The sequence below is a fragment of the Aquarana catesbeiana genome, linkage group LG13, assembly GCF_042186555.1.
Source record: "Aquarana catesbeiana isolate 2022-GZ linkage group LG13, ASM4218655v1, whole genome shotgun sequence".
NCBI lineage: Eukaryota > Metazoa > Chordata > Amphibia > Anura > Ranidae > Aquarana > Aquarana catesbeiana.
In genome coordinates this window covers 11,638,145-11,664,586 of record NC_133336.1, presented here as the reverse complement: position 1 = coordinate 11,664,586, position 26,442 = coordinate 11,638,145, and the positions used below count along the sequence as shown (strand labels likewise).

Genomic DNA, 26,442 nt, shown 5'->3' with positions numbered 1-26,442 from the left:
ATTGCTATCCTAACCCCTTCCCCCTAAGAAAAAACAAATCTTAATGCCTAAGCACAATTTTGCAACTTTGACATGTTTTAGTAAAGCCGTACATATCATCACAACTACTTTGTGCATCCAGGTGGATTATACCATGTTTTTTTTTTAGGACAAAGTGGGCTTTCATTTGGTGGGAAATGGTAACGGATATCTCCTGATTTTTTTTTTTTTTTATAAAAGGAAAACTGACCCAAAATAGTATTAAAAAATATATTTTTTTTACAATTTAGCTGTATATTTCTTGTTACTACCATAACCTTCCACCAAAGAACAACCCAAAATAAATTCTCCTGCTCCTGGCAATTGCAGCGATGTCACATATGTGTACGTTATTTGTAGATTGTACCCGTAGTACAGCCCAGAAACAATAGTGCGCATTTTGCTTTTTTTTGTCCTACCTAAAATACACCGGCACTGACTGACACTGATACTAATTTAAACAAAAAAAAAAAGATCCTGCCCAAAATATACTTACCCTGACCTTTGACCCTGTCCTTGACCGTTGACCCTGTCCTTGACCCAAACACTAACCCTTGCACTAACCTAGAAAAAACCTTAATCTAGGTAGTTTTTCTTTTTTTTGTACACACACCTTTTTTTCCCCCTCTCTGCAAGGAAAGAGAAAGATACATTGTATCTTTCCTCTCTATTCACACCTTCACCTTTGAACCTTGACCCAAACACTAACCCTGGCACCAACCTAGAGCAATGCTTGATCTAGGTATTTTATCTTTATTATATAATTGTTTATCAATTTTTTTTTTTACACACACTTTTTTAACCCGCTCTGCAAGGAAAGAGAAAGATACCATGTATCTTTCCTCTCCATCCACAGAGAGAGAAACACAGGGGCGGGCTTCACAGTGACTGATCACTGTGGTAGCCAATCAGAGGCTATCACAATGATCAGGTGAGCCAGAATTGGGAGTTCCGGGTCCCGATTGTTAGTATGGGACCCGGGGCTCCCGCTGAGACCCCCGGTCTCTGTGCTGGGAGCGCACCATGTGGCACGCTCCCAGCACAGAGGCCGAGGGTCTCAGCAGGAGCAAAAATAATCACAACAGGAGCGAACCACTGTCAGCGCACATGCACACCCCTTACCAGGAAGAGTCGGATCACGTATATATATATATATATATATATATATATATACTGTATACATATATATATATATATATATATATACGTGATATATACGTGATCTGGTACGGAGGTGCTGTCCTGTAGCAGTAACACTGTGGTTGTTACTTTTTCCACTGTGATTGTAAGCACAGGCCTTGTCAGCAGCTAGTGTGGCAGCAAAATTTCAATTTTTGTTTCACTGACATTCTCGTCTGATTGGGATATTTCCAGCAGCCATGGTAAAGCGCCATCATGGCAGTCAGCAAAATTTGAAAAAATAGCAGGTGAAGCCAGAAAGTCATAACAAACTAAAAAAACATAAAAAAAGGTAAAGAAAGATAAAGGCCAACGTCATCCAAAATAATTTTTGCAGTTTGCTCGGCTTTCTTTAAGGTGAAGCTCAGGAACTGCAGCAAAATGATCTGCCTATCAGAATGCTTAAGTCTTGCCAAGCCATAGCCGTGTGCATGGGGTGTGCCAGGTGTGACTGAGCACGCCCTAATCCTATGGTTGTCAACTCGCCAATGAGTGACAGGTAAACTGCAATCCTTTCTTGCTGACCCTCAGAACCTGGACAGGAGAGACGGTGGGGGGGGGGTGCAGTTTAGTGGAACCGATCTGTACTTTCCTCCTGCAGCAACTGAAAGCAGGCTTCTCATCCTCTCCCTCTCGTCACATTCAGCTGCCACAGGAGGAAAATACAGGGGATCTGTACCAATATATATGCCACCCCCGCCATCCCTCCTTTCCCTGTTCCTCTTCCTTCTGTTGCCCGGGTTCCCCGGTGTGCTCCCTTGCTCCCCCTTCCTCCCATTGTTTCAGGAAGGAGAGCAGGGAACAGGCGGGTAAATATGTCAAACACATATGTGTTGAAGCTTTGGGGTGCACACCCTAATTCAATAGGCTGCGCACACCTATGAGCCAAGCAGTAGCTTTAAATATCAAAACCAAAGCCAGGTTCAAGGGTGAGGTCACGTATGTAGAATGAAAGGATGGAAGCACCAAGCTGAAAGCAGCCACTCAATGATGGGTGAATCGGTTGGGGATTGATTCACCAAGGGTTTGGTGAGTCTTGTTTGGAATCGGTTGGTGTTTGATTCACCAAGGGTTTGGCGAAGTCTTGTTCAGAATCGGTTGGGGTTTGAGTCACCAAGGGTTTGGCGAAGTCTTGTTCGGAATCGGTTAGGGTTTGAGTCACCAAAGGTTTGGCGAAGTCTTGTTCGGAATCGGTTGGGGTTTGAGTCACCAAGGGTTTGGCGAAGTCTTGTTCGGAATCAGTTGGGGTTTGAGTCACCAAGGGTTTGGCAAAGTCTTGTTCGGAAACGGTTGGGGTTTGAGTCACCGAGGGTTTGCCAAAGTCTTGTTCAGAAACAGTTGGGGTTTGAGTCACCAAGGGTATGGAGAAGTCTTGTTCGGAATCGGTTGGGGTTTGATTCACCAAGGGTTTGGCGAGTCTTGTTTGGAATCGGTTGGGGATGATTCACCAATGGTTTGGCGAGTCTTGTTTGGAATCGGTTGGGGATGATTCACCAATGGTTTGGCGAGTCTTGTTCGGAATCGGTTGGGGATGATTCACCAAGGGTTTGGTGAAGCTTTGGGGTGCACACCCTAATTCAATAGGCTGCGCACACCTATGAGCCAAGCAGTAGCTTTAAATATCAAAACCAAAGCCAGGTTCAAGTGTGAGGTCACGTATGTAGAATGAAAGGATGGAAGCACCAAGCTGAAAGCAGCCACTCAATGATGGGTGAATCGGTTGGGGATTGATTCACCAAGGGTTTGGCGAGTCTTGTTTGGAATCGGTTGGTGTTTGATTCACCAAGGGTTTGGCGAAGTCTTGTTCAGAATCGGTTGGGGTTTGAGTCACCAAGGGTTTGGCGAAGTCTTGTTCGGAATCGGTTGGGGTTTGAGTCACCAAGGGTTTGGCGAAGTCTTGTTTGGAATTGGTTGGGGTTTGAGTCACCAAGGGTTTGGCAAAGTCTTGTTCAGAAACAGTTGGGGTTTGAGTCACCAAGGGTTTGGAGAAGTCTTGTTCGGAATCGGTTGGGGATGATTCACCAAGGGTTTGGTGAGTCTTGTTCGGAATCAGTTGGGGATGATTCACCAAGGGTTTGACGAGTCTTGTTCGGAATCGGTTGGGATTTGATTCACCAAGGGTTTGGCGAGTCTTGTTTGGATTTCAGCGAACCTGAATTTAGAGGTGAATATCATTGATGATGCTTTGGGTATGAACCTGATTGTAAAGTATTACCACTTTTAAGGCTGATAGGTAAACTACTGTAAAAAAATCTTGGGAAGCTGGCGACTGATATGGGGGTATGTACCAATAAAAGAAACAATGTACAGTGATTAGAGGTTCTTCTCATGTGGCTTCAAGTGAAACATTTAAAATACATAAATCCTTTAAATACCATGCTTGGGAGATACCGTGAAGCTGTATGTGGTGATATGGGACAGTACAACTGTCACGGTGAACAGTATCTGTCACAGTCAAGGATCAGGCTCGGAGGCTAGTAATGATATATACAGTCCGCAAGAGTGATGTGCTCTATGCAAAAACTGCGCTTGCTACTATATAATATACACTGTGACATATATTAACGTGCTCAAAAAGGAAAAAAGTCTGCACCTTCTAAAACCAAGCACAAATCCAAACTAAAATCAAACACAAGTGAAATCCATATAGTGATAATTAAAGTGCATAATTGGCCCGCTTTGACTGGCAAATAGAAACTGTAACAGTAGTCAGCTGTGTTTGTCCTTGCTGATGCCAAACTTCCCTGCTTACAGCCAATTTTTATCAAGCTCTCATTAAGAATTAAAAGATGATGCAGTAGTGCAAAACTGGCCAGCAGAAGGACAATTTTAATGATTAAGGATAGGCCCAAATTTACTAGCGACAAGGAGGACAAGGTGGGTTTTACTACAAATGAATTAGGATACCACAGAGGATACAGCAGTGTACAGCTGGCCAGCAGCAGGACAGTTTTAATCAGGAATAATAGGCCCAACTGGTGTATGCCTAAATTTTTTTCTTATCAAATATGTTTATTGTTTTGAATAAAATAAAGGGGAACAATCTGAATTTTACAAAGATTGTGGTACATATTCAAAGGGTAACAAACAAATTACTTCAATTGGAAAGAGACAAATAAAAATTCAAATGCAATATCGCATTATTTATATAAGCATTAAATAGACCGTCAAATGTCAAAAATTTCATATTCATGAAAGAGAAAGGTAGGATTGTTGACGGTCAGTCTGATTAAAAACAAGGTGATTACCAAATTAGTAAAGCAAAAGTACATTTCAATGGGTCTGGAGAACAACCACGTGTGTACCACATAAGAACTGATAAAAGGGAAAGGGTCACGGAAAAGGTGTAAGAGAATAGAAGAAGTAAAGAAAAGGGAAAAAATACAGCGAGAGTAAAGGGTAAATTTGATAGAGGTAGTGCAGTTTCAACCGAATGAAGAGTGATGGAAGGGTAAATGAAGTATTATTACAATGGCACTAGTAAAGTGCAATTAAAGTCAGGAGGTAAACAAAGTTTAACGCTGTAGCTGTACGTCGGCTCAGGAACTCGCTATTGTGGGCGCCCGCGCGCTCCCATTGGCCAGCTGGGGAGCCAATCAGCGGGTCCGGCGGTCTCGATGTCTGCCGGCCACCCGCGATCATTCCCCACAGTGACAGAACGGGGATCCTCCTGTGTAAACAAGGCAGATTTTCGTTCTGACAGGGGTGCTCACACAGATCCTGTCTTTCTGCTATGCAGGAAGAAGGATCTGCGTGTTTCCCCAGTCACACAGTCCCCCATACAGTTAGAAAACACAAACAGGGAACACATATAACTCCATGATCCCCCCTGATATTAACCCCTTCCGTGCCAGTGTCATTAGTACAGTGGCAGTGCGAATTTTTAGCACCAATTACTGTAATAATGTCACTGGTTCCCAAATAAGTGTAAAAAATGTCAGTTAGGTGTCCGATCTGTCTGCCATAATGTCGCAGTCCCGCTAAAAATCACTGATCGCCGCCGTTACTAGTAGAAAATAAATAAATAATAAAAATGCCATAAATCTATCCCATAGTTTGTAGACGCTATAACATTTGCTCAAACCAATCAATATACACTTATTGCGATTTTATTTACCAAAAATATCTAGCAGAATACATATTGGCCCAAACTGCCAAATAAATTATTTTTTTTATTTATTTATTTTTTTTAAATGATTCATAGCGGAAAGTAATACATTTGTTTTTTTACATTTTTTTTGTGGAAATGATTTATAGCAGAAAGTAAAAAATATTGTTTTTTTTTCAAGTTTGTCGATTTTTTTTTTGCTTATAGCGCAAAAAATTAAATCCCCAGAGGTGATCAATTACCACCAAAAGAAATCTCTATTTGTGGGGAAAAAAGGATATTAATTTTGTTTGGGTACAGCGTCACACGACCGCGCAATTGTCAGTTAAAGCGACGCAGTACCCAATCGCAAAAAATGGCCTGCTTATGAAGTGGGTAAATCCTTTGGGGGGCTGAAGTGGTTAACCCAACAAAGTTAACCAAAGCTTTTCAAATTTGCAGATCCGATCGCTCTCAATTGCTTCCATTTTAGCATGAACAAGGGCTCTATTGGTTCTGTGAATGGTTTTGGCTACAATCAGATTTTGAGTTTTCCATGCCTTAGCTATGGTTTGTTTTGCGCTGTAAGAGCTGTAAAAGAAGACGAAATTGAGTCCGTGCAATTCCGTCTGGTTTCAGATTCATGTCTACATTTTTTTAATCCATGGGGAGGGGGTGCAGTGACTGTGAGAGTTATAAAGTGGCCTAGGTGCACACTATTCTTACACTTGGTTTTCTTTTTAACGAGAACAAAAGCAGAGAACAACAGAGAACAGGACACAATGACCTTGAAGGTTGTTGCTCCACGTTCTCTGCTTTTGTTCTCATTTAGTTTACAGAAGAGTACATCCTCAGTGCATGACCAGTGTACCAAAACACCTCATAGGGTTAGTATTGTTGCTTTTTCAATACTACGGGGCCTTGAAAAAGTATTCGTAACCCCTTGAGATTTCCCACATTTTGTCATGTTACAACCAAAAACTTCAATGTATTTTATTGGGATTTTATGTAATAGACCAACACAAAGTGGCACATAATTGTGAAGTGGAAGGAAAATGATAAATGGTTTTCCAATTTTTTTACAAATAAATATGTGAAAAGTGTGGGGGGCATTTGTATTCAGCCCCCTTTACTCTGATACCCCTAACTAAAATCTAGAGGAACCAATTGTCTTCAGAAGTCACCTAAATCAATTGCCTTCAGAAGTCACCAAACCTCAGAGGTTTGTTATGCCTTGTACACACAAGCAGACTTGCCAACGGGCTATACTCCGTCGGCATTTCTGACGGAAAGATTTAGAACATGTTCTATATCTGAGTCCGTCGGAAATGCCGACAGAAAAAGTCAGATGGGGCATACACACGGTCGGAATGTCCGACCAAAAGCTCCCATCGGAATTTTTCTGTCGGGAAGTCCGGACGTGTGTACGCGGCATTAGAGAACCTTAGTTCAAACAGCATCATGATGGCCAGGGAACACACCAGACAGGTCAGGGATAAAGTTGTGGAGAAGTTTAAAGCAGGGTTTGAACATCTCACGGAGCTCTGTTCAATCCATCATCGGAAAATGGAAAGAGTATGGCACAACTGCAAACCTACCAAGACATGGAAGTCCACCTAAACTGACCGGCCGGGCAAGGAGAGCATTCATCAGAGAAGAGCCAAGAGGTCCATGGTAACTCTGGAGGAGCTGCAGAGATCCACAGCTCAGGTGGGAGAATCTGTCCACAGGACAACTATTAGTCGTGTTCTCCACAAATCTGACCTTTATGGAAGAGTGGTACAGAAGAAAAACAGCCGCACACCACCAGGCGGTTGAATGAAGAAGTATCCTTTATTCACATCTGCCAGAGATAAACAGGATACACAGAATGCAAGGTGGATGCATTTCACACGGACTCAATGTGCATGTTCACTACAGTACACACAGTAGTGAACAAGCACGTTGAGTTTGTGTGAAACGCATCTAACTTGCTTTCTGTGTATCCTGTTTATCTCTGGCAGATGTGAATAAAGGATTCTTCTTCATTCAAGCTCCTGGTGGTGTGCGGCTGTTTTTCTTCTGTACCTGTGTTCCACGGTGGCGAGCCGGAGCCAGCACCCACTTTAGTGAGCTGATCATCCAACCACCTGAGCAGTGTATACATTCTCCTTTATGGAAGAGTGGCAAGAAGAAAGCCATTGTTGAAAGAAAGCCATAAGTAGTTCCCTTTGCATTTTCACAAGAAGCCATGTGGAGGACACAGCAAACATGTGGAAGAAGGTGCTCTGGTCAGATGAGACCAAAATTAAACTTTTTGGCCTAAAAGCAAAACGCTATGTGTGGCGGAAAACTAACACTGCACATCACCCTGAACACACCATCCCTACCGTGAAACATGGTGGTGGCAGCATCATGTGGTGGGGAGGCTTTTCTTCAGCAGGGACAGGCAAGCTGGTCAGAGTTGATGAGAAGATGGATGGAGACAAATACAGGACAATCTTAGAAGAAAACCTGTTAGAGTCATCAAAAGACTTGAGACTGGGGCGGAGGTTCACCTTCCAGCAGGACAATGGAATGGTTTAGATCAAAGCATATTCATGTGTTAGAATGGCCCAGTCACAGTCCAGACCTAAATCACATTGAGAATCTGTGGCAAAACTTGAAAATTGCTGTTCACAGACGCTCTCCATCCAATCTGACAGAGCTTGAGATATTTTGCAAAGACGAATGGGCAAAAATGTCCCTCTCTAGATGTGCAAAGCTGGTAGAGACATCCCCAAAAATACTTTCAGCTGTAACTGCAGCGAAAGGCGGTTCTACAAAGTTTTGACTCAGGGGGGCGCCATACAAATGCCCCCCCCCCCCACACTTTTCACATATTTATTTGTAAAAAAATTTGAAAACTATTTATAATTTTCCTTCCACTTCACAATTATGTGCCACTTTGTGTTGGTCTATCACATAAAATCCCAATAAAATACATTTACGTTTTTGGTTGTAACATGAGAAAATGTGGACAAATGTCAAGGGGTATAAATACTTTTTCAAAGGCACTGTATTCCTTTAGAAACCTTGCAGCACAAGTTAGACTTTCTTTTTACTAGTTTTCCTTTTCTATCAACTGATGTAGCAAACAAAAGGCAACTGAAAGTGAATGTGACTGGTATATTGTGAGGTGGCCTAGGTGCGCACTGTTCTCACACCTAGGCCCTTGTGTAGTTGGAGCGCGCTTTGCATTTTCTGTTTTTTGCATGATTTTAGCGTGTTGTTTCCACAAGTTGCACATAAGGGTGGCCTATTCACTTGAATGGGCTGCTGTATGCTATAAAAGTGCATCAAATAAGCTTCCGCTACCTTTTAGGGCATGAAGCTTTGTGCGTTTTTTGAACATGAATTTTGTTGTGCGCCAAACATGGCAAAACGGCAACACGTTTGGGGTGCCATTAACAAATAATGGCACCGCAAGCGAGTTTCCATTTTGCTGTGCTTCTGAAAACGGGGGCAGAAACACGCAGTTCTGCCGACATTTTCCATTCATCAGGGTAATTATTATTACCCAGGATTTTATATACACTAACCGGCCACTTTATTAGGTGCACCTGTTCAATTGCTTGGTAACACTAATCAGCCAATCACATGGCAGCAACTCAATACATTTAGGAATCTAGACGCGTTGAAGACGACTTGCTGAAGTTCATACTGAGCATCAGAATGGGGAAGAAAGGGGATTGAAGTGACTTTGAACGTGGCGTGGTTGTTGGTGGCAGACGGGCTGGTCTGAGTATTTCTGGAATTTTCACACACAACCACCTCTCGGGGTTTACAGAGAATGGTGGGAAAAAGAGAAAATATCCAGTGAGCGGCAGTTGTGTGGAGGAAAATGCCTTGTTGAGGTCAGAGGAGAATGGGCAGACTGGTTCCAGATGATAGAAAGACAACAGTAACTCAAATAACCCCTCGTTACATCCAAGGTATGCAGAATACCATCTCTGAACGCACAACACATCCAACCTTGAAGCAGATGGGCTACAGCAGCAGAAGACCACACCGGGTGCCACTCCTGTCGGCTAAGAACAGGAAACTGAGGCTACAATTGGCACAGGATCACCAAAAATGGACAATAGAAGATTGGAAAAACGTTGCCTGGTCTGATGAGTCTGGATTTCAGCTCCGACATTCAGATGGTGGGGTCAGAATTTGGTGCATGGATCCATCCTGCCTTGTGTCACCGGTTCAGGCTGGTGGTGGGGGTGTAATGGTGTGGGGGATGGGGTATCACCGGTTCAGGCTGGTGGTGGGGGTATAATGGTGGGGGGGATATTTTCTTGGCACACTTTGGGCCCCTTAGTACCAATTGATCATGGTTTAATCACCACGTCCTACCCGAGTATTGTTGCTGACCATGTCCATCCCTTTATGACTACAGTGTCCCCATCTTCTGATGGCTCCTTCCAGCAGGATAATGCACCATGTCACAAAGCTCCAATCATCTCACCACTGGACAATGAGGTCACTGTCCTCCAATGGCCTCCACACTCACCATATCTCATCCAATAGAAAACCTTTGGGATGTGGTGGAAAATCTGCAGCAACTGTGTGATGTTATCATGTCACTATGGAGCAAAATCTCTGAGGAACATTTCCAACACCTTGTATCTATGCCACCAAGAATGAAGGCAAAATGGGGTCCAACCTGGTACTAGCAAGGGGGACCTAATAAAGTGTCCAGTGTGTGTATATTATTATACAAGATTTATATAGCGCCAACAGTTTACGCATCGCTTTATAAACAGGGGAATTATCATGTAACCCCTGAAACGTGTTTGCTGTCAACTTCTGATACATTTTTTTCATTGTGGTAAATAAAAATATGTGGATGGACTACCTAAGGCTTGGTGCTTTCATAATTTCTCAATTTTCCCGGGAAAACTGTAAGGTAAACTGGATCTCCAGCTTCAGAAAACCAGTGCAGATCTAGGCTCAGGCACATGCGCATTGCACACATGCTCATATTTCTACGAGAACGAGCAAGGCTCGATGTACTGGTCCACTTCATCATGCACGTGGGCATACCAATTAGTGGAATATTTAAACTGGTCTGTTACTATGAGCAGTTGCTGAATGGTCTTCTGCTTGTTCCTGAGACCCGATCCTCTGTACTTGCCTACCTGTGTATGACTCCGCTTGCTTTTGGACTTCACTTCTGCTCCTGCCTCAACCTTGTTCATCTGATTACTCAACCTGTTTACTGGACTTGTCTTTACCTGCTGATTCTTTACTGCTTTTCCCAGCTGTTACTGACCTTGGCCTGCCTCCTGGACTTGTCCTGCCTGCCTATTTGGTCCCTCGCTGCCCGGTTGTTGCTGACCTCTGCATTTCTCCTGGTCCTGTTTCTGTCTTATGCTCTGGTGCCAAGCTGCCTCTGCATCCTGTTCTGAGGACTGCGACTCCCACCTCTAACCACTTGAAGAGCGGATATCACCAGCCAGCTACTCCGGGCACTCGTGCCACTCCGAGACCTCACACCCTCTTTCTCTACCTTCAGAAGTGTTGGGCAGGAGGTGCAGGGGAGGCTTCCACAACATTCCATTCTTCACCGGGTACCTGATAAAACTCATCCGAGTCCCACTAGGCATTAAAGAGTTGTTGACAACAACTCAACTCATTCAGAATTTCCACTGATCTTAGAGTCCAGCACTCCACCACCCTGGCTTCTAAAGGTTTAAGTGTGAGACTTTCATTGGAACCTTGTGGGACAAGGCAGAGCAGGGAATCTTGGCATGGATTGGGATTCTATTTACCCATGCCCTCTCGAATTTGGAATTTCAGTTTTGTGCAAAAATGCCATATAAATACAATCATTATAAGTGTGAATAGCTCACACCTATGCCAACTCATTCTGCCCCCAAACTTACTGTTGGTGTTAACAATAACTGTAGCTGTGTTTTTATTAACATTAGTCACTAAATCTTCGATCATCCCACTGGTTTTATTTTTTACGAAGGAGTTGATGCTGTTCTCGACCACAACGGGGGAGCTGAAATCTTTGGACACCGTTGAAATATCCTGGTTTTGAGGATGCCAGCTTTTGTTGACGAATATAGTTATGTCATTGGTGGGGCGCACGCTGCTGTGAGAATCTCCAAGAGCACCATACAGACTGTCCAAGGCATCTTTACTGACTGCTACAATAATATACATATAATCTTGGGAATTTTCAGGTGGGTAATGTTTGTAAACCTGCATTTTAAGGTAAGCATCATATAAGATGGCCACGTGGATGAGGACTGCGCTCACACACAGGAAGAGCAAGGCTTTCATCTTTCCTACTCCTGGATTTTGCTCACACCGAATGTTCCTGAAAAACAAACGATAATAACAAAATGTTATTCAATATACTGTATATATATATATATTTCTGGCCGTGACCCTACGACAGAGAGAGGTGGGGATCACATAAACACGCGACAAGACTTACAACATAAATAGACCTGAAGTGTGCCTTGGTGGTCTGGTCGGTATGCCAAGAAAAGGGGGCATACCCAAGATAAGTAATGGGTAGTTTATGAAGAAGGATGTGCTGAGAAGTGCCCTGAAAAAGGGAAGGGAGGGGGGGTATCGTGCACTGGAACCGACAAAGAGCATGGGTGAGTGGGCTGCTTAAATACCCTCCGGGCTCCTCCCATAAATTCAGGCCACCATACTGGCCTTCTTATTTATGGTCGTGGCCCTATGACCGAGAGAGATGTGGATCACATAAACACGCGACAAGACTTACAACATAAATAGACCTGAAGTGTACCTTGGTGGTCTGGTCGGTATGCCAAGAAAAGGGGGCAAAATGTTTGTGTGGCTGATTGTGAGCCACTGAGGTGTGTTTGCAAGTTAGTTTGTATGCAGGTTTGCACGTAGGTGCGTACTGCAAAGTGTTTTATACTACTGAAGACGATATTGCGTGGTTGCAAGGGTCTCAGTGAGTGTCAGGTTGTTGAGACGAAATTGCGTGGTTGCAGGGGTCTCAACGAGTGTCAGATTGCTGGGACGAGATTGCGTGGTTGCAGGGGTCTAGATGAGTATGAGGTTTGTTTTGAGATGACATTGCTCGGTTGCAAGGGTCTCAGTCTGGTTTGCTGAGATGATATTACGTGGTCGCAAGGGTCTCAGTCTGGTTTGCTGAGATGATATTGCGTGGTTGCAAGTGTCTCAATGAGTATGAGGTTTGTTTTGAGACAAATTGTGGACAAGGAAAGATGACTCCTGCGCTTGTGAGAGTCTGTTTGGGTTTGAGAAAAGTAGTATTGTGAACTGTGGTAAAGCAAAAGAGAGGGTGTTGCATGTCCCGCTGCCCAGAAATTGACCCCGGGGTGGTCAGGTAAGGCTATATGGAGAGTGATGGATGAAGAGCGCGTGATCAATTGCTCACATCAAAACGTATATAATTTATTCATATGAAAATAAAAGCAAATAAAAGCAATTGAATAATACCAATACTACGTATCATGCTAACAGGTAACAAAATATAAAACATGGAAATTAAAAAATGGGTTAAAAGTTCATAAGCCCATCAGCTGATATCCTGATATCCACCTATATCTGGATATAGGCAGGGGGACGCCTGTGGACACACTTGGCTTCAGTATCCTCTCTAGAGATCTTCACCCCCCTCCATCCTCCTTAGTACAGGACAGCACTCTCCCAGGAGGACGCAGACAGGCCGAAATCTCTCCTCCATCCAGCCCGTGACAGGTACACACCACCCTACAATCCTTTCTCTACAAATTTAAAGGAGAACACACATACCATCAACTATCACATAGAACGCTTGAACGTGGACTGTTATGGAACACAGAAAAACGTATTTCCCATTTCAGGCCACTCTTTCCAACTAGCCATTATGTTGATGTACATATTTTGGACCACTGGCCCATAGAGACTGAGCCCTGGTTCTCAAAGGCTCTGATGAAGAGGTTATCCTCGAAACGTGTCAGCCGACTTTAAACACCCGCCTCAACATGAGCTTATGAACTTTTAACCCATTTTTTAATTTCCATGTTTTATATTTTGTTAGCATGATACGTAGTATTGGTATTATTCAATTGCTTTTATTTGCTTTTACTTTCATATGAATAAATTATATACATTTTGATGTGAGCAATTGATCACGCACGTTTGTTTTGAGACGACATTGCATGGTTGCAAGGGTCTCAGTCTGGTTTGCTGAGATGATACGGTGTGGTTGCAAGGATCTCGATGAGTATGAGGTTTGTTTTGAGATGATATTGTGTGGTTGCAAGGCTCTCAGTCAGGTTGCTGAGAAGGTATTGTGTGGTAGCACGGGTCTCGCTGAGTATGAGGTTTTTTGCTTTTTTTTGTTTTTTTGTTTTTATTATGATGATATTGCGTGGTTGCAAGGGTCTCGACGAGTGAGGGGTTGCTGAGACGATATTGCGTTTTGCAAGGGTCTCTAATTAGTGTCAGACTGCTGAGACGATTTTGTATGGCTGCAAGGGTCTGAATGGGTGTCAGGTTGCTGAGACGAGATTGCGTGGTCGCAAAGGTCTAGATGAGCGTGAGGTTGCTGAGACGATATTGCGTTTTGCAAGGGTCTCAAATGAGTGTCAGGCTGCTGAGACCATATTGCATGACTGCAAGGGTCTCAATGGGTATCGGGTTTATTAAATTATTTAATATTTTTAGAGGTTTTCTTTTTTTAATGTAACATAACTTTCTTCCTATCACTCATTGTCTCACCTTGTTCAAATGCAGGCCCAGGCTCATTTAACTTATTTTCCTACAATGTTTTGAGTTCCTACATCCCCGCTGGGTTGCCACAATCCACATAGTGTAATCCAATTTTACATGTAGATGTACACTTACAATAAAAACATAAGTTAAAAGCATAAGTAAAATTATACTTGTGAAGTCGCTCCCTCCTGAAGTGAAGAGGTACATCAGGTATTGTAAGTGTACATCTATGAGGGTTTATTAAACATACCTTTTGGAAAATTGGATTACGCTGTGTGAACCCTTATTTTCTTGCTTGTCACGGGTTTACACTGTGCTGAAGGTCGGGTTTTGTGGGTGTTGTAGGGTGGGTTTGGTTTGTTGAATGGTGGGATTTGCCTGTGTCTAAGGGTGGGTTGCAACCTGCCCTTCAACACACCCAACCTGCCCCGCAACACCCACAAAACCTACCCTTCAACACACCCAACCTGCCCCGCAACACCCACAAAACCTACCCTTCAACACACCCAACCTGCCCCGCAACACCCACAAAACCTACCCTTCAACACACCCAACCTGCCCCGCAACACCCACAAAACCTACCCTTCAACACACCCAACCTGCCCCGCAACACCCACAAAACCCGCCCTTCAACACACCAAACACGCTCCGCAACACCCACAAAACCTGCCCTTCAACACACCCAACCTGCCCCGCAACACCCACAAAACCTACCCTTCAACACACCCAACCTGCCCTGCAACACCCACAAAACCCGCCCTTCAACACACCAAACACACTCCGCAACACCCACAAAACCTGCCCTTCAACACACCCAAGCTGCCCCGCAACACCCACAAAACCTACCCTTCAATACACCCAACCTGCCCCGCAAGACCCACAAAACCCGCCCTTCAACACACCAAACCCACCCCGCAACACCCACAAAACCCGCCCTTCAACATACCAAACCCGCAACACCCACAAAACCCACCATTCAACACACCAAACCCGCCCTACAACACCCTCAAAACCCACCCTTCAACACACCAAACATGCGCCGCAACACCCACAAAACCAGCCCTTCAACACACCAAACCTGCCCCGCAACACCCACAAAACCCGCCCTTCAACACACCGAACCCGCCCCGCAACACCCACAAAACCCGCCCTTTAACACACCGAACCCACCCCGCAACACCCACAAAACCCGCCCTTCAACATACCAAACCCGCAACACCCACAAAACCCACCATTCAACACACCAAACCCGCCCTACAACACCCACAAAACCCGCCCTTCAACACACCAAACCTGCCTCGCAACAACCAAAAAACCCACCTTTCAACACACAAAACGTGCCCCGCAACACCCACAATACCCGCCCTTCAACACACCAAACCTGCCCCCAACACCCACAAAACCCGCCCTTCAACACACCGAACCCGCCCCACAACACCCACAAAACCCGCCCTTCAACACACCGAACCTGCCCCGCAAACACCCACAAAACCCGCCCTTCAACACACCGAACCCGCCCGCAACACCCGCAAAACCCTCCTTTCAACACACTGAACCCGCCCTGCAACACCCTCAAAACCCACCCTTCAACACACCAAACATGCGCCGCAACACCCACAAAACCAGCCCTTCAACACACCAAACCTGCCCCGCAACACCCACAAAACCCACCCTTCAACACACCGAACCCGCCCCGCAACACCCACAAAACCCGCCCTTTAACACACCGAACCCACCCCGCAACACCCACAAAACCCGCCCTTCAACACATCAAACCTGCCCCGCAACACCCACAAAACCAGCCCTTCAACACACCAAACCTGCCCCGCAACACCCACAAAACCCGCCCTTTAACACACCGACCCCACCCCGCAACACCCACAAAACCCGCCCTTCAACACACCGAACCCGCCCTGCAAAATCCACAAAACCTGCCCTTCAACACACTGAACCCGACCTGCAACACCCACAAAACCCACCCTTCAACACACCGAACCCGCCCCGCAACACCAACAAAACCCGCCCTTCAACACACCGAACCCGCCCCGCAACACCCACAAAACCCGCCCTTCAACACACCGAATCTGCCTCACAACACCCACAAAACCCACCCTTCAACACACCGAACCTGCCCCGCAACACCCTCAAAACCCACCCTTCAACACACCAAACCCACCCCGCAACACCAACAAACCCGCCCTTCAACACACTAAACCCGCCCCGCAACACCCACAAAACCCACCCTTCAACACACCAAACCTGCCCCGCAACACCCACAAAAACCGCCCTTCAACACACCGAACCCGCCCCGCAACACCCACAAAACCCGCCCTTTAACACACCGAACCCGCCCCGCAACACCCACAAAACCCACCCTTCAATACACCAAACCCCCCCGCAACACCCACAAAACCCACCCTTCAACACACCGAACCTGCCCCGCAACACCCACAAAACCTGCCCTTCAACACACCAAACCTGCCCTGCAACACCCACAAAACCTGCTCTTCAACACACTGAACCCGCCCTGCAAACACCCACAAAACCCGCCCTTCAATACACCAAACCCACCCCACAACACCCACAAAACCTGCCCTTCAACACACCGAGCCCACCCTGCAACACCCACAAAACCTGCCCTTCAACACACCAAACCCGCCCCGCAACACCCACAAAACCTGCCCTTCAACACACCGAACCCGCCCCACAACACCCACAAAACCTGCCCTTCAACACACTGAACCCACCCCACAACACCCTCAAAACCCACCCTTCAACACACTGAACCCGCCCCGCAACACCCACAAAACCCGCCCTTCAACACACCAAACCTGCCCCGCAACACCCACAAAACCTGCCCTTCAACACACTGAACCCGCCCTGCAAACACCCACAAAACCCGCCCTTCAACACACTGAACCCGCCCCGCAAACACCCACAAAACCCGCCCTTCAACACACCGAACCCGCCCGCAACACCCGCAAAACCCGCCCTTCAACACACCGAACCCGCCCCACAACACCCTCAAAACCCACCCTTCAACACACCAAACACGCCCCGCAACACCCACAAAACCAGCCCTTCAACACACTGAACCCGCCCTGCAAACACCCACAAAACCCGCCCTTCAACACACTGAACCCGCCCCGCAACACCCACAAAACCCGCCCTTCAACACACCAAACCTGCCCCGCAAACACCCACAAAATCCACCCTTCAACACACCAAACACGCCCCGTAACACCCACAAAACCTGCCCTTCAACACACTGAACTCGCCCTGCAAACACCCACAAAACCCGCCCTTCAAGACACTGAACCGCCCCGCAACACCCACAAAACCCGCACTTCAACACACCGAACCTGCCCCGCAAACACCCACAAAACCCGCCCTTCAACACACCGAACCCGCCTGCAACACCCACAAAACCCGCCCTTCAACACACCGAACCCGCCCCACAACACCCTCAAAAGCCACCCTTCAACACACCAAACGCGCCCCGCAACACCCACAAAACCAGCCCTTCAACACACCAAACCTACCCCGCAACACCCACAAAACCTGCCCTTCAACACACCGAACTCGCCCCGCAACACCCACAAAACCCGCCCTATTACACACCGAACCCACCCCACAACACCCACAAAACCCGCCCTTCAACACACCAAACCCGCCCCGCAACACCCACAAAACCCGCCCTTTAACACACCGAACCCACCCCACAACACCCACAAAACCCGCCCTTCAACACACCAAACCCACCCCGCAACACCCACAAAACCCGCCCTTCAACACACCGAACCCACCCCACAACACCCACAAAATCCGCCCTTCAACACACCAAACCCGCCCCACAATACCCACAAAACCCACCCTTCAACACACCAAACCCGCCCCACAACACCCACAAAACTCGCCCTTCAACACACCAAACCTACCCCACAACACCCACAAAACCCGCCCTTCAACACACCAAACCCGCCCCGCAACACCCACAAAACCCGCCCTTTAACACACCGAACCCACCCCGCAACACCCACAAAACCCACCCTTCAACACACCGAACCCGTCCTGCAACACCCACAAAACCCGCCCTTCAACACACCAAACCCACCCCGCAACACCCACAAAACCCGCCCTTCAACACACCGAACCCGCCCTGCAACACCCACAAAACCCGCCCTTTAACACACTGAACCCACCCCGCAACACCCACAAAACCCGCCCTTTAACACACCGAACCCGCCCTGCAACACCCACAAAACCCGCCCTTTAACACACTGAACCCACCCCGCAACACCCACAAAACCCGCCCTTCAACACACCGAACCCGCCCCGCAACACCCACAAAATCCGCCCTTTAACACACCGAACCCGCCCCGCAACACCCACAAAACCCGCCCTTCAACACACCGAACCCGCCCCGCAACACCCACAAAATCCGCCCTTTAACACACCAAACCCGCCCCGCAACACCCACAAAACCCGCCCTTCAACACACCGAACCCGTCCTGCAACATCCATAAAACCTGCCCTTCAACACACCCAACCTGCCCCGCAACACCCACAAAACCAGCCCTTCAACACAACAAACCCGCCCCGCAACACCCACAAAACCCGCTCTTCAACAGCTCACTACTTTACATTGTAGCAAAGTGTCATTTCTTCAGTGTTGTCACATGAAAAGATAGAAGAAAATATTTACAGAAATGTGAGGGGTGTACTTACTTTCTGAGACACTATATATATATATATTCACTAAACCTAACATGCACTGCATTGTGCAGTCTGTAACCGAGAGACCGGCATGTTCACGATTCGAAATTCGAAACTTGAACGGATGATGCCCCCACCCACGTACTTTTAGTTCCCGATAGGGGTACGTGAGGACGCGGCGACATACCCGGTCTCACGGAGAGACTTACAGCACGACTTTACTACGGGTCCTCTAGGAGGACCACATGTCCCATTTTAAGTCCTAAATTGTCCCACAGCTCCAAGCGTTCTAGTTGATTTTTGGATGTAACATCTTGATTTAGGTTTTCTCTTTTCTTTTTTACTATTCCCCTTAGCAATCTCACTGTATACCAATGTTAATACTGTATTTCAAGATTGTAATGATGCTTGGTTCCATGTCTTATTATTTGTAACATGCAGTTTATTTAATAAAAACATTGAAACAAAAAAAAACAAATGCTGTGCTAAGAGGAAAAGTTGTAAGATGAAAAACATATATAGTGTAACATATGAGTCAAAGTCTATCAAAAAAAGGTGTCACTTGATTCCGTTATGAACTCTGGAGATGCATGTGGCATCTATTGTGTAAATCAATTATGAAAGTAAAAAATTATAAATACATTATGGAAAAATATGAGTTTAACCACTTCAGCCCCGGAAGATTTTACCCCCTTCCTGACCAGAGCTCTTTTTGCGATACGGCGCTGCGTCGCTTTAATTGACAATTGCGCGGTTGTGCGACGTCGCACCCAAACCAAATTGACGTCCTTTTTTTCCCACAAATAGAGATTTCTTTTGTTGGTATTTGATCACCTCTGTGTTTTTTATTTTTTGCGCTATAAACAAAAAAAGAGCAACTATTTTGAAAAAAAGCAATATTTTTTACTTTTTTCTATAATAAATATCCCCCAAAAAATATATAAAAAAACTAATTTCTTCCTCAGTTTAGGCCGATACGTATTCTTCTACATATTTTTAGTAAAAAAAAAATCGCAATAAGCGTATATTGATTGGTTTGCGCAAAAGTTATACCGTCTACAAAATAGGGGATAGATTTATGGCACTTTTATTATTATTATAACTTTTTTTTTATTAGTAATGGCGGTGATCTGCGATTTTTACCGTGACATTACGGCGCACACATCGGACACTTTTGACACCATTTTGGAACCATCGTCATTTATGCAGCGATCAGTTGTATAAAAATGCATTGATTACTGTAAAAATGTCACTGGCAGGGAAGGGGTTAACCACTAGGGGGGCGATCAAGGGGTTAAGTGTGTCCTAGGGAGCGATCACTAGGAAAGCCGTTTAACCTCTGAGACATGGCCCCGGGTTCAGTTCTAGATCCTGACAACTGCGGTCTCTCCCTCCATTCCAACCTTCTCTGCATTTCATCACTTTATTGGGAGAACATTACATTTGATACATCGCCGCTGGAGGAATGAGCTATTTTATATTTTAATAGACGCGTGCAATTTGTTTCGTTCCGAATTCATTTTTTAACAAATTTCGAAAATTCGTTAATTCGGAAATATCCAAATTAACGAAAACCCGTTTAACTAATTTTTTCGAATATTCGGAAATTCAGAAACCTGAGAAATTCGAAAATCTGAAATAATAACTAACTAATAATAACTTAACTATGACTAACTATTAAATTATAGGTATTGGAATTTCCTTTTAAATTTGGCTGTTAGTGAATGTAACGAATACGAATTTATACGAAGTTACGAATTATCCGAAAAAAAGAATGCCGCATCTAAATGTGTTATTCACTTTACAGTCAACACAGAGGACAAGGGGGCACTCTTTATGTCTGGAGGAAAAAAGATTTCATCTTCAAATACGGAAAGGTTTCTTCACAGTAAGAGCTGTGAAAATGTGGAATAGACTCCCTCCAGAGGTGGTTCTGGTCAGCTGGTCTGGTCAGTAGATTGCTATAAGAAAGGCCTGGATACTTTCCTAAATGTACATAATATAATTGGACACTGACATTTATAGGTAAAGTTGATTCCAGAAATATCCGATTGCCTCTGGGGGGGATCAGGAAGGAATTTTTTCCCCTGCTGTAGCAGATTGGATCCTGCTGTGCTGGGGGGTTTTTTGCCTTCCTCTGGATGTTTGATATTATTTATTATTTATTTTTATGGTTGAATTAGATGGACTTGTGTTTTTTTTCAACCTAACTATGTAAATGAATGAAACGTAACGAATTAATAATACTAAATAACAATAATAATAAAAACATATTATTATTTATTATTAATTTGTTCCGTTCCATTCGTTTAGATGCGGCATTCGTTTTTTTGGATAATTTGTAACGTCAGATAAATTTGTATTCATTATGTTTACTAACAGACAAATTTGAAAGGAAATGACAATACCTATAATTTAATAGTTAGTTATTATCAGTTAGTTAGTTAGATATTCTTTTGCATTTTTTTTCTTATTTTTGAATTTTCGAATCTATGAATTGCGATCATAACGTATGACCCGAGAAAAAAACAAAAAAACAAAACAAAAACGAACAAATGTTTCGGCAGTGCAAATGTCTATATTTTATTTTATTTGATTACACGCCTGTATTATGGGCTGCACTTTGTGAACCACTATATATGTCTATATGGTTTGACACTATTTTGTTTTGAATGACATATTTATTTGCACAACTGAGTCGGCACGACACCAATTAACACTTTACATACTGATTAAGGCTCCATTCACACTAGCGCGTTTTTTGATGCATTTTGCATTTTGCAGAAATGCATGGGAATTTTCATGTTCACATGTTCACATCAATGCCTTTTGTGCCTCTGCTTTTTTGGAAAGGGTCAGGGACTTTTTTTTCATGCAAAATGCAGCGTTTTGCATGTAATACAATTCAATGGACCAGCATCAAAAACGCAAGTGCAGCGTTTTTACAGCGTTTTTGATGCGTTTTTGATGCGTTTTTGGCGTTTTGTTTTTTTGTTTTTTTTAGACTGTATACAGTCTAAAAAAAAAACTGTAAAAAAAAAAACGCAAAACGTGGCAAAAACGCCGCAAAAACGCTGTAAAAACGCTACAAAAACGCTGCTCAAAAACGTGGCAAGCATCACAAAAAAAACTCCAAAAACGCTCAAAAGCAACATGCATAGATGTGAATCGAGCCTTAGATTGTGGGAACACAAGAGGTGGATGCGGCGGCTTTGCTATTAATTGCACACGGCTAGTTTACTTTGTACAATATTAGTTTGGTTTTATCCACATTGGGGTAGCGCAGAGGTATACTCACATATTGTACTTTACACGTTATGCTCATTTTTTTACGTAATGTATTTATGATTTTTTACTTTCACGATTTATTTACACGATAGATTCCATATGTATCTTCAACAGTGCTCTGGAGCCCATAACGGAATCAAGTGATATATATATATTTTGTTTTTTATTATTTGATTTTTCAGTGTTAAGAGTGCACCATGGGGTGCCAAAAGTTGAAATGCAAAAATAAAAAGATTACTAAAGGTACATAGGAAGTGCCGGCCGTGCCGAGCCATGTAAAAGCCAATACCGAAAGTGCAAAAGTTACAAGGTTAACAAATTACAAACATGAGAAATACAGTAAATTCCCTAAACAAATATTTATATTTAAATTGTTGTCAACAGGTAAAAAAAAAGTTTTTTTAAAAAAAAGGACAATATACTGTATATATGTGTGTGTATATATATATATATATATATATATATATATATATATATATATGTTTATTGTTAATATTATTAGTAGTAGTAGTATTTTTTTTTAGAGAGCAAATTAATTTGCTAATTTAGTGCATTAGTATAAAACAAGGACATTTTTTATTTAAAAAAAATATTTAAAAAAAAATGTTTTAATCTACCATTGGATCTGGATTCAGCAATAAATTTATATTTTCTGTTGCTGTTGTATCAACCATCACTGTATCTAAATTGAAAAATAAATAGAAATATAAAAATATCCAGCCCACCTGTGGGATTCCTCTGCGTTGCGTAGCCTGTATGGCGAATGCCCAGCCTTATATATGGATGATGTACTGAGGAGCAAAGCACTGTGGGAAATATTTGGTTAATATTGTGCTTTGGCTGGACTAACATGTTCCACAGAAAATTGAACAAGAACAATAGAATATGTTCTGATGCTGAGAAGTAAACAAAAAGAAAAAAAATTGTTTGATCAAAGGGAGGAAGAAACATGAATTCAATTATATTTTGAATACGTGAATCCTGCCTGAAATTTAATTTTTCATGTATTTAATTATAGGGATTAATAGGGACCTCACATTTTTATGGTGAAGACCATTTATTATATGACTTTGCGGAGGTCCTCATCCCTGACCTATCATAGAGAAATGTATCCAAAATTGGGACTATATTATTGGGACACTCACTAGAAATCCTCAAGAATTACAATTTATTATTTCCATTCATGTAACATTTTCCAAATAAAACACAAAAAGGGCATTAGTGGTGATCACCCCTCAAATCCAGTAAAAAAAAAAAAAGAATACTACATATAAATAACGGCCATATGACTTTGTACTATAATATATCTTTCTTCTGGATTCCGTCAGGTCTACTCATTTCATGGTCCATCACCACTTCATCAGGCCCTGATACTTTACATCATTGTCCAAGCTGTGGTCCTTTGTTTGTCTTTATCAGGCCCTTTGGGCGCTATTCCTCTCTCTGATACAAGACGCCATTCCTTCTACTGACGCTTACAATGGGGCACTATTCCTACCACTGACACCATATGGGGACCTATTCCTTCCCCTACCAAAAATTGCGCACTATTCCTCCCACTGACACCAATGATGGGGCACTATTCCTCCCACTGACACCAATGATGGGGCACTATTCCTCCCACTGATACCAATGATGGGGCACTATTCCTCCCACTGATACCAATGATGGGGCACTATTCCTCCCACTGACAGAAATAATGGGGCACTATTCCTCTCACTGATACCAATGATGGGGCACTATTCCTCCCACTGATACCAATGATGGGGCACTATTCCTCCCACTGACAGAAATGATGGGGCACTATTCCTCCCACTGATACCAATAATGGGGCACTATTCCTCCCACTGATACCAATGATGGGGCACTATTCCTCCCACTGATACCAATGATGGGGCACTATTCCTCCCACTGACAGAAATGATGGGGCACTATTCCTCCCACTGATACTAATAATGGGGCACTATTTCTCTCACTGATACCAATGATGGGGCACTATTCACTCCACTGATACCAATGATGGGGCACTATTCCTCCCACTGACACCAATGATGGGGCACTATTCCTCCCACTGATACCAATGATGGGGCACTATTCCTCCCACTGATACCAATGATGGGGCACTATTCCTCCGACTGACAGAAATGACGGGGCACTATTCCTCCCACTGATACCAATAATGGGGCACTATTCCTCTCACTGATACCAATGATGGGGCACTATTCACCCCACTGATACCAATGATGGGGCACTATTCCTCCCACTGACACCAATGATGGAGCACTATTCCTCCCACTGATACCAATGATGGGGCACTATTCCTCCCACTGATACCAATGATGGGGCACTATTCCTCCCACAGGATACCAATGATGGGGCACTATTCTCCCCACTAATACCAATGATGGGGCACTATTCCTCCCACAGGATACCAATGATGGGGCACTATTCTCCCCACTAATACCAATGATGGGGCACTATTTCTCTCACTGATACCAATGATGGGGCACTATTCCTCCCACTGATACCAATGATGGGGCACTATTCCTCCCACTGATACCAATGATGGGGCACTATTCCTCCCACTGATACCAATGATGGGGCACTATTTTTCCCACTGATACTAATGATGAGGCATTGTTTACTCCAATTGACGCCAGGGCATTTTTGACTCACACTGGCCTCCTCAATGTCAGTAAACTGGCTCTTTGTTCAGAAAGTTTGGAGATCTCGGCTTTACATAAATCCTTTATCATATAGGAATAAATAGAGACACGTATTTTTCTACACTGCAGTCATCCCAAATTTGTGCAATAGATCAGAGAATATTTTTTTACAAGGGATGTACAGCACTTTGGGATGGAAGAATACATCCAAAGTTACAAAAATACACGGGGGATGATTTACTAAAACTGGAGAGTGAAAAATCTGGTGTAGCTCTACATGGGAGCCAATCAGCTTCTAACTTCAGCTTCTTCAATTAAGGTTTGACAATAAAACCTGGAAGCTGATTGGTTACTATGCAGAGCTGCACCGGATTTTACACTCTCCAATTTTAGCAAGTCTCCAGCTCAGGTATAATCTTGCTCCCGATATTGAGAATTCCCACATAGGAAAGTAGAGGTCACACAATGGAAGCATCCTATAGAGAGGACAACGGCCCCGAGTCAAACAGGGGCATAGAGACTCCAAATGGAGCAGAAGGGCAACCCAAGATAAGGAACAATGGTACATTTGTGGACTACAGAGAGTCCCAGTATACCGCAAAACATTTCCCTGACCCTACCACACCATTTATACCCCCCAACGTACCATTTATATTTCCCGCCATATCATTTATACCCCCCACCGTACCATTTATATCCCCCACCGCACCATTTATATCCCCCACCGCACCATTTATATCCCCCACCGCACCATTTATATCCCCCACTGTACCATTTATATCCCCCACCGCACCATTTATATCCCCCACCGCACCATTTATATCCCCCACCGCACCATTTATACCCCCAAAGTACCATTTATATTTCCCGCCATATCATTTATACCCCCCACCGTACCATTTATATCCCCCACCGCACCATTTATATCCCCCACTGTACCATTTATATCCCCCACCGCACCATTTATATCCCCCACCGCACCATTTATATCCCCCACTGTACCATTTATATCCCCCACCGCACCATTTATATCCCCCACTGTACCATTTATATCCCCCACCATACCATTTATATCCCCCACTGCATCAGTCGGTTCTTTTGTAATAACAACCGATGTGGCTAAGCAGCCGCTCAGCTGTATCACCAGATATCTCCTGTCCCACCGGGAGGCCCGAGCGACCAGCACTAGACATGTGCACTGCCAAAAAATGTGTTCGTTTTCGTTTCATTAGTATTTTTTGTTTGTTTTGTTTTTTTTTCGTTTTTTGGGTCATTCGTCATGATCACAATTCGTAAATTAGTAAATTCATAAATTCAAAAATTTGTAATTTCGTAAAATGGAAAATTCATAAATTTGAAAATCCAAAAATAAGAAAAAAATCTGAGGATTCGAAAGAACGAAATCCAAAAATTCTAAGTAATAACTAACTAACTAATAATAACTATTAAATTATAGGAATTGGAATTTCTCCGAAGTTACGAATTATCCAAAATAACGAATGCCGCATCTAAACAAATGAAACGTAACCCAATAATAATAAATAACAATAATAATAATAATAAAAAGTTTTTATTATTAATTTATTCCGTTCCATTTGTTTAGATACAGCATTCATTATTTCGGATAATTCGTACCTTCAGAGAAATTTATATTCGTTATGTTCACTAACAGCCAAATTTGAAAGGAAATTTCAATACCTAATACTCCAATACTGCTTCCAATCCTCTGCTGCTGGTCACATGTTTAATATAAAAAAAAAA

The 26,442-nt window shown here is 43.8% G+C and overlaps 1 protein-coding gene across 1 annotated transcript in view; it reads right to left on the bottom strand.

The window, feature by feature from the left end:
- Positions 1-22,864, bottom strand: part of LOC141117219 (serine protease inhibitor A3K-like) — a 31,701-nt gene extending 8,837 nt beyond the window's left edge. The window contains exons 1-2 of the mRNA XM_073609942.1: positions 22,741-22,864; positions 11,182-11,624 (exon numbers count right to left, since the gene is read on the bottom strand). Of these exons, the coding sequence (XP_073466043.1) occupies positions 11,182-11,587 (406 nt within the window). The 5' untranslated portion in view covers positions 11,588-11,624; positions 22,741-22,864. The remainder of the gene's footprint in view (positions 1-11,181; positions 11,625-22,740) is intronic.
- Positions 22,865-26,442: the final 3,578 nt, after the last annotated feature.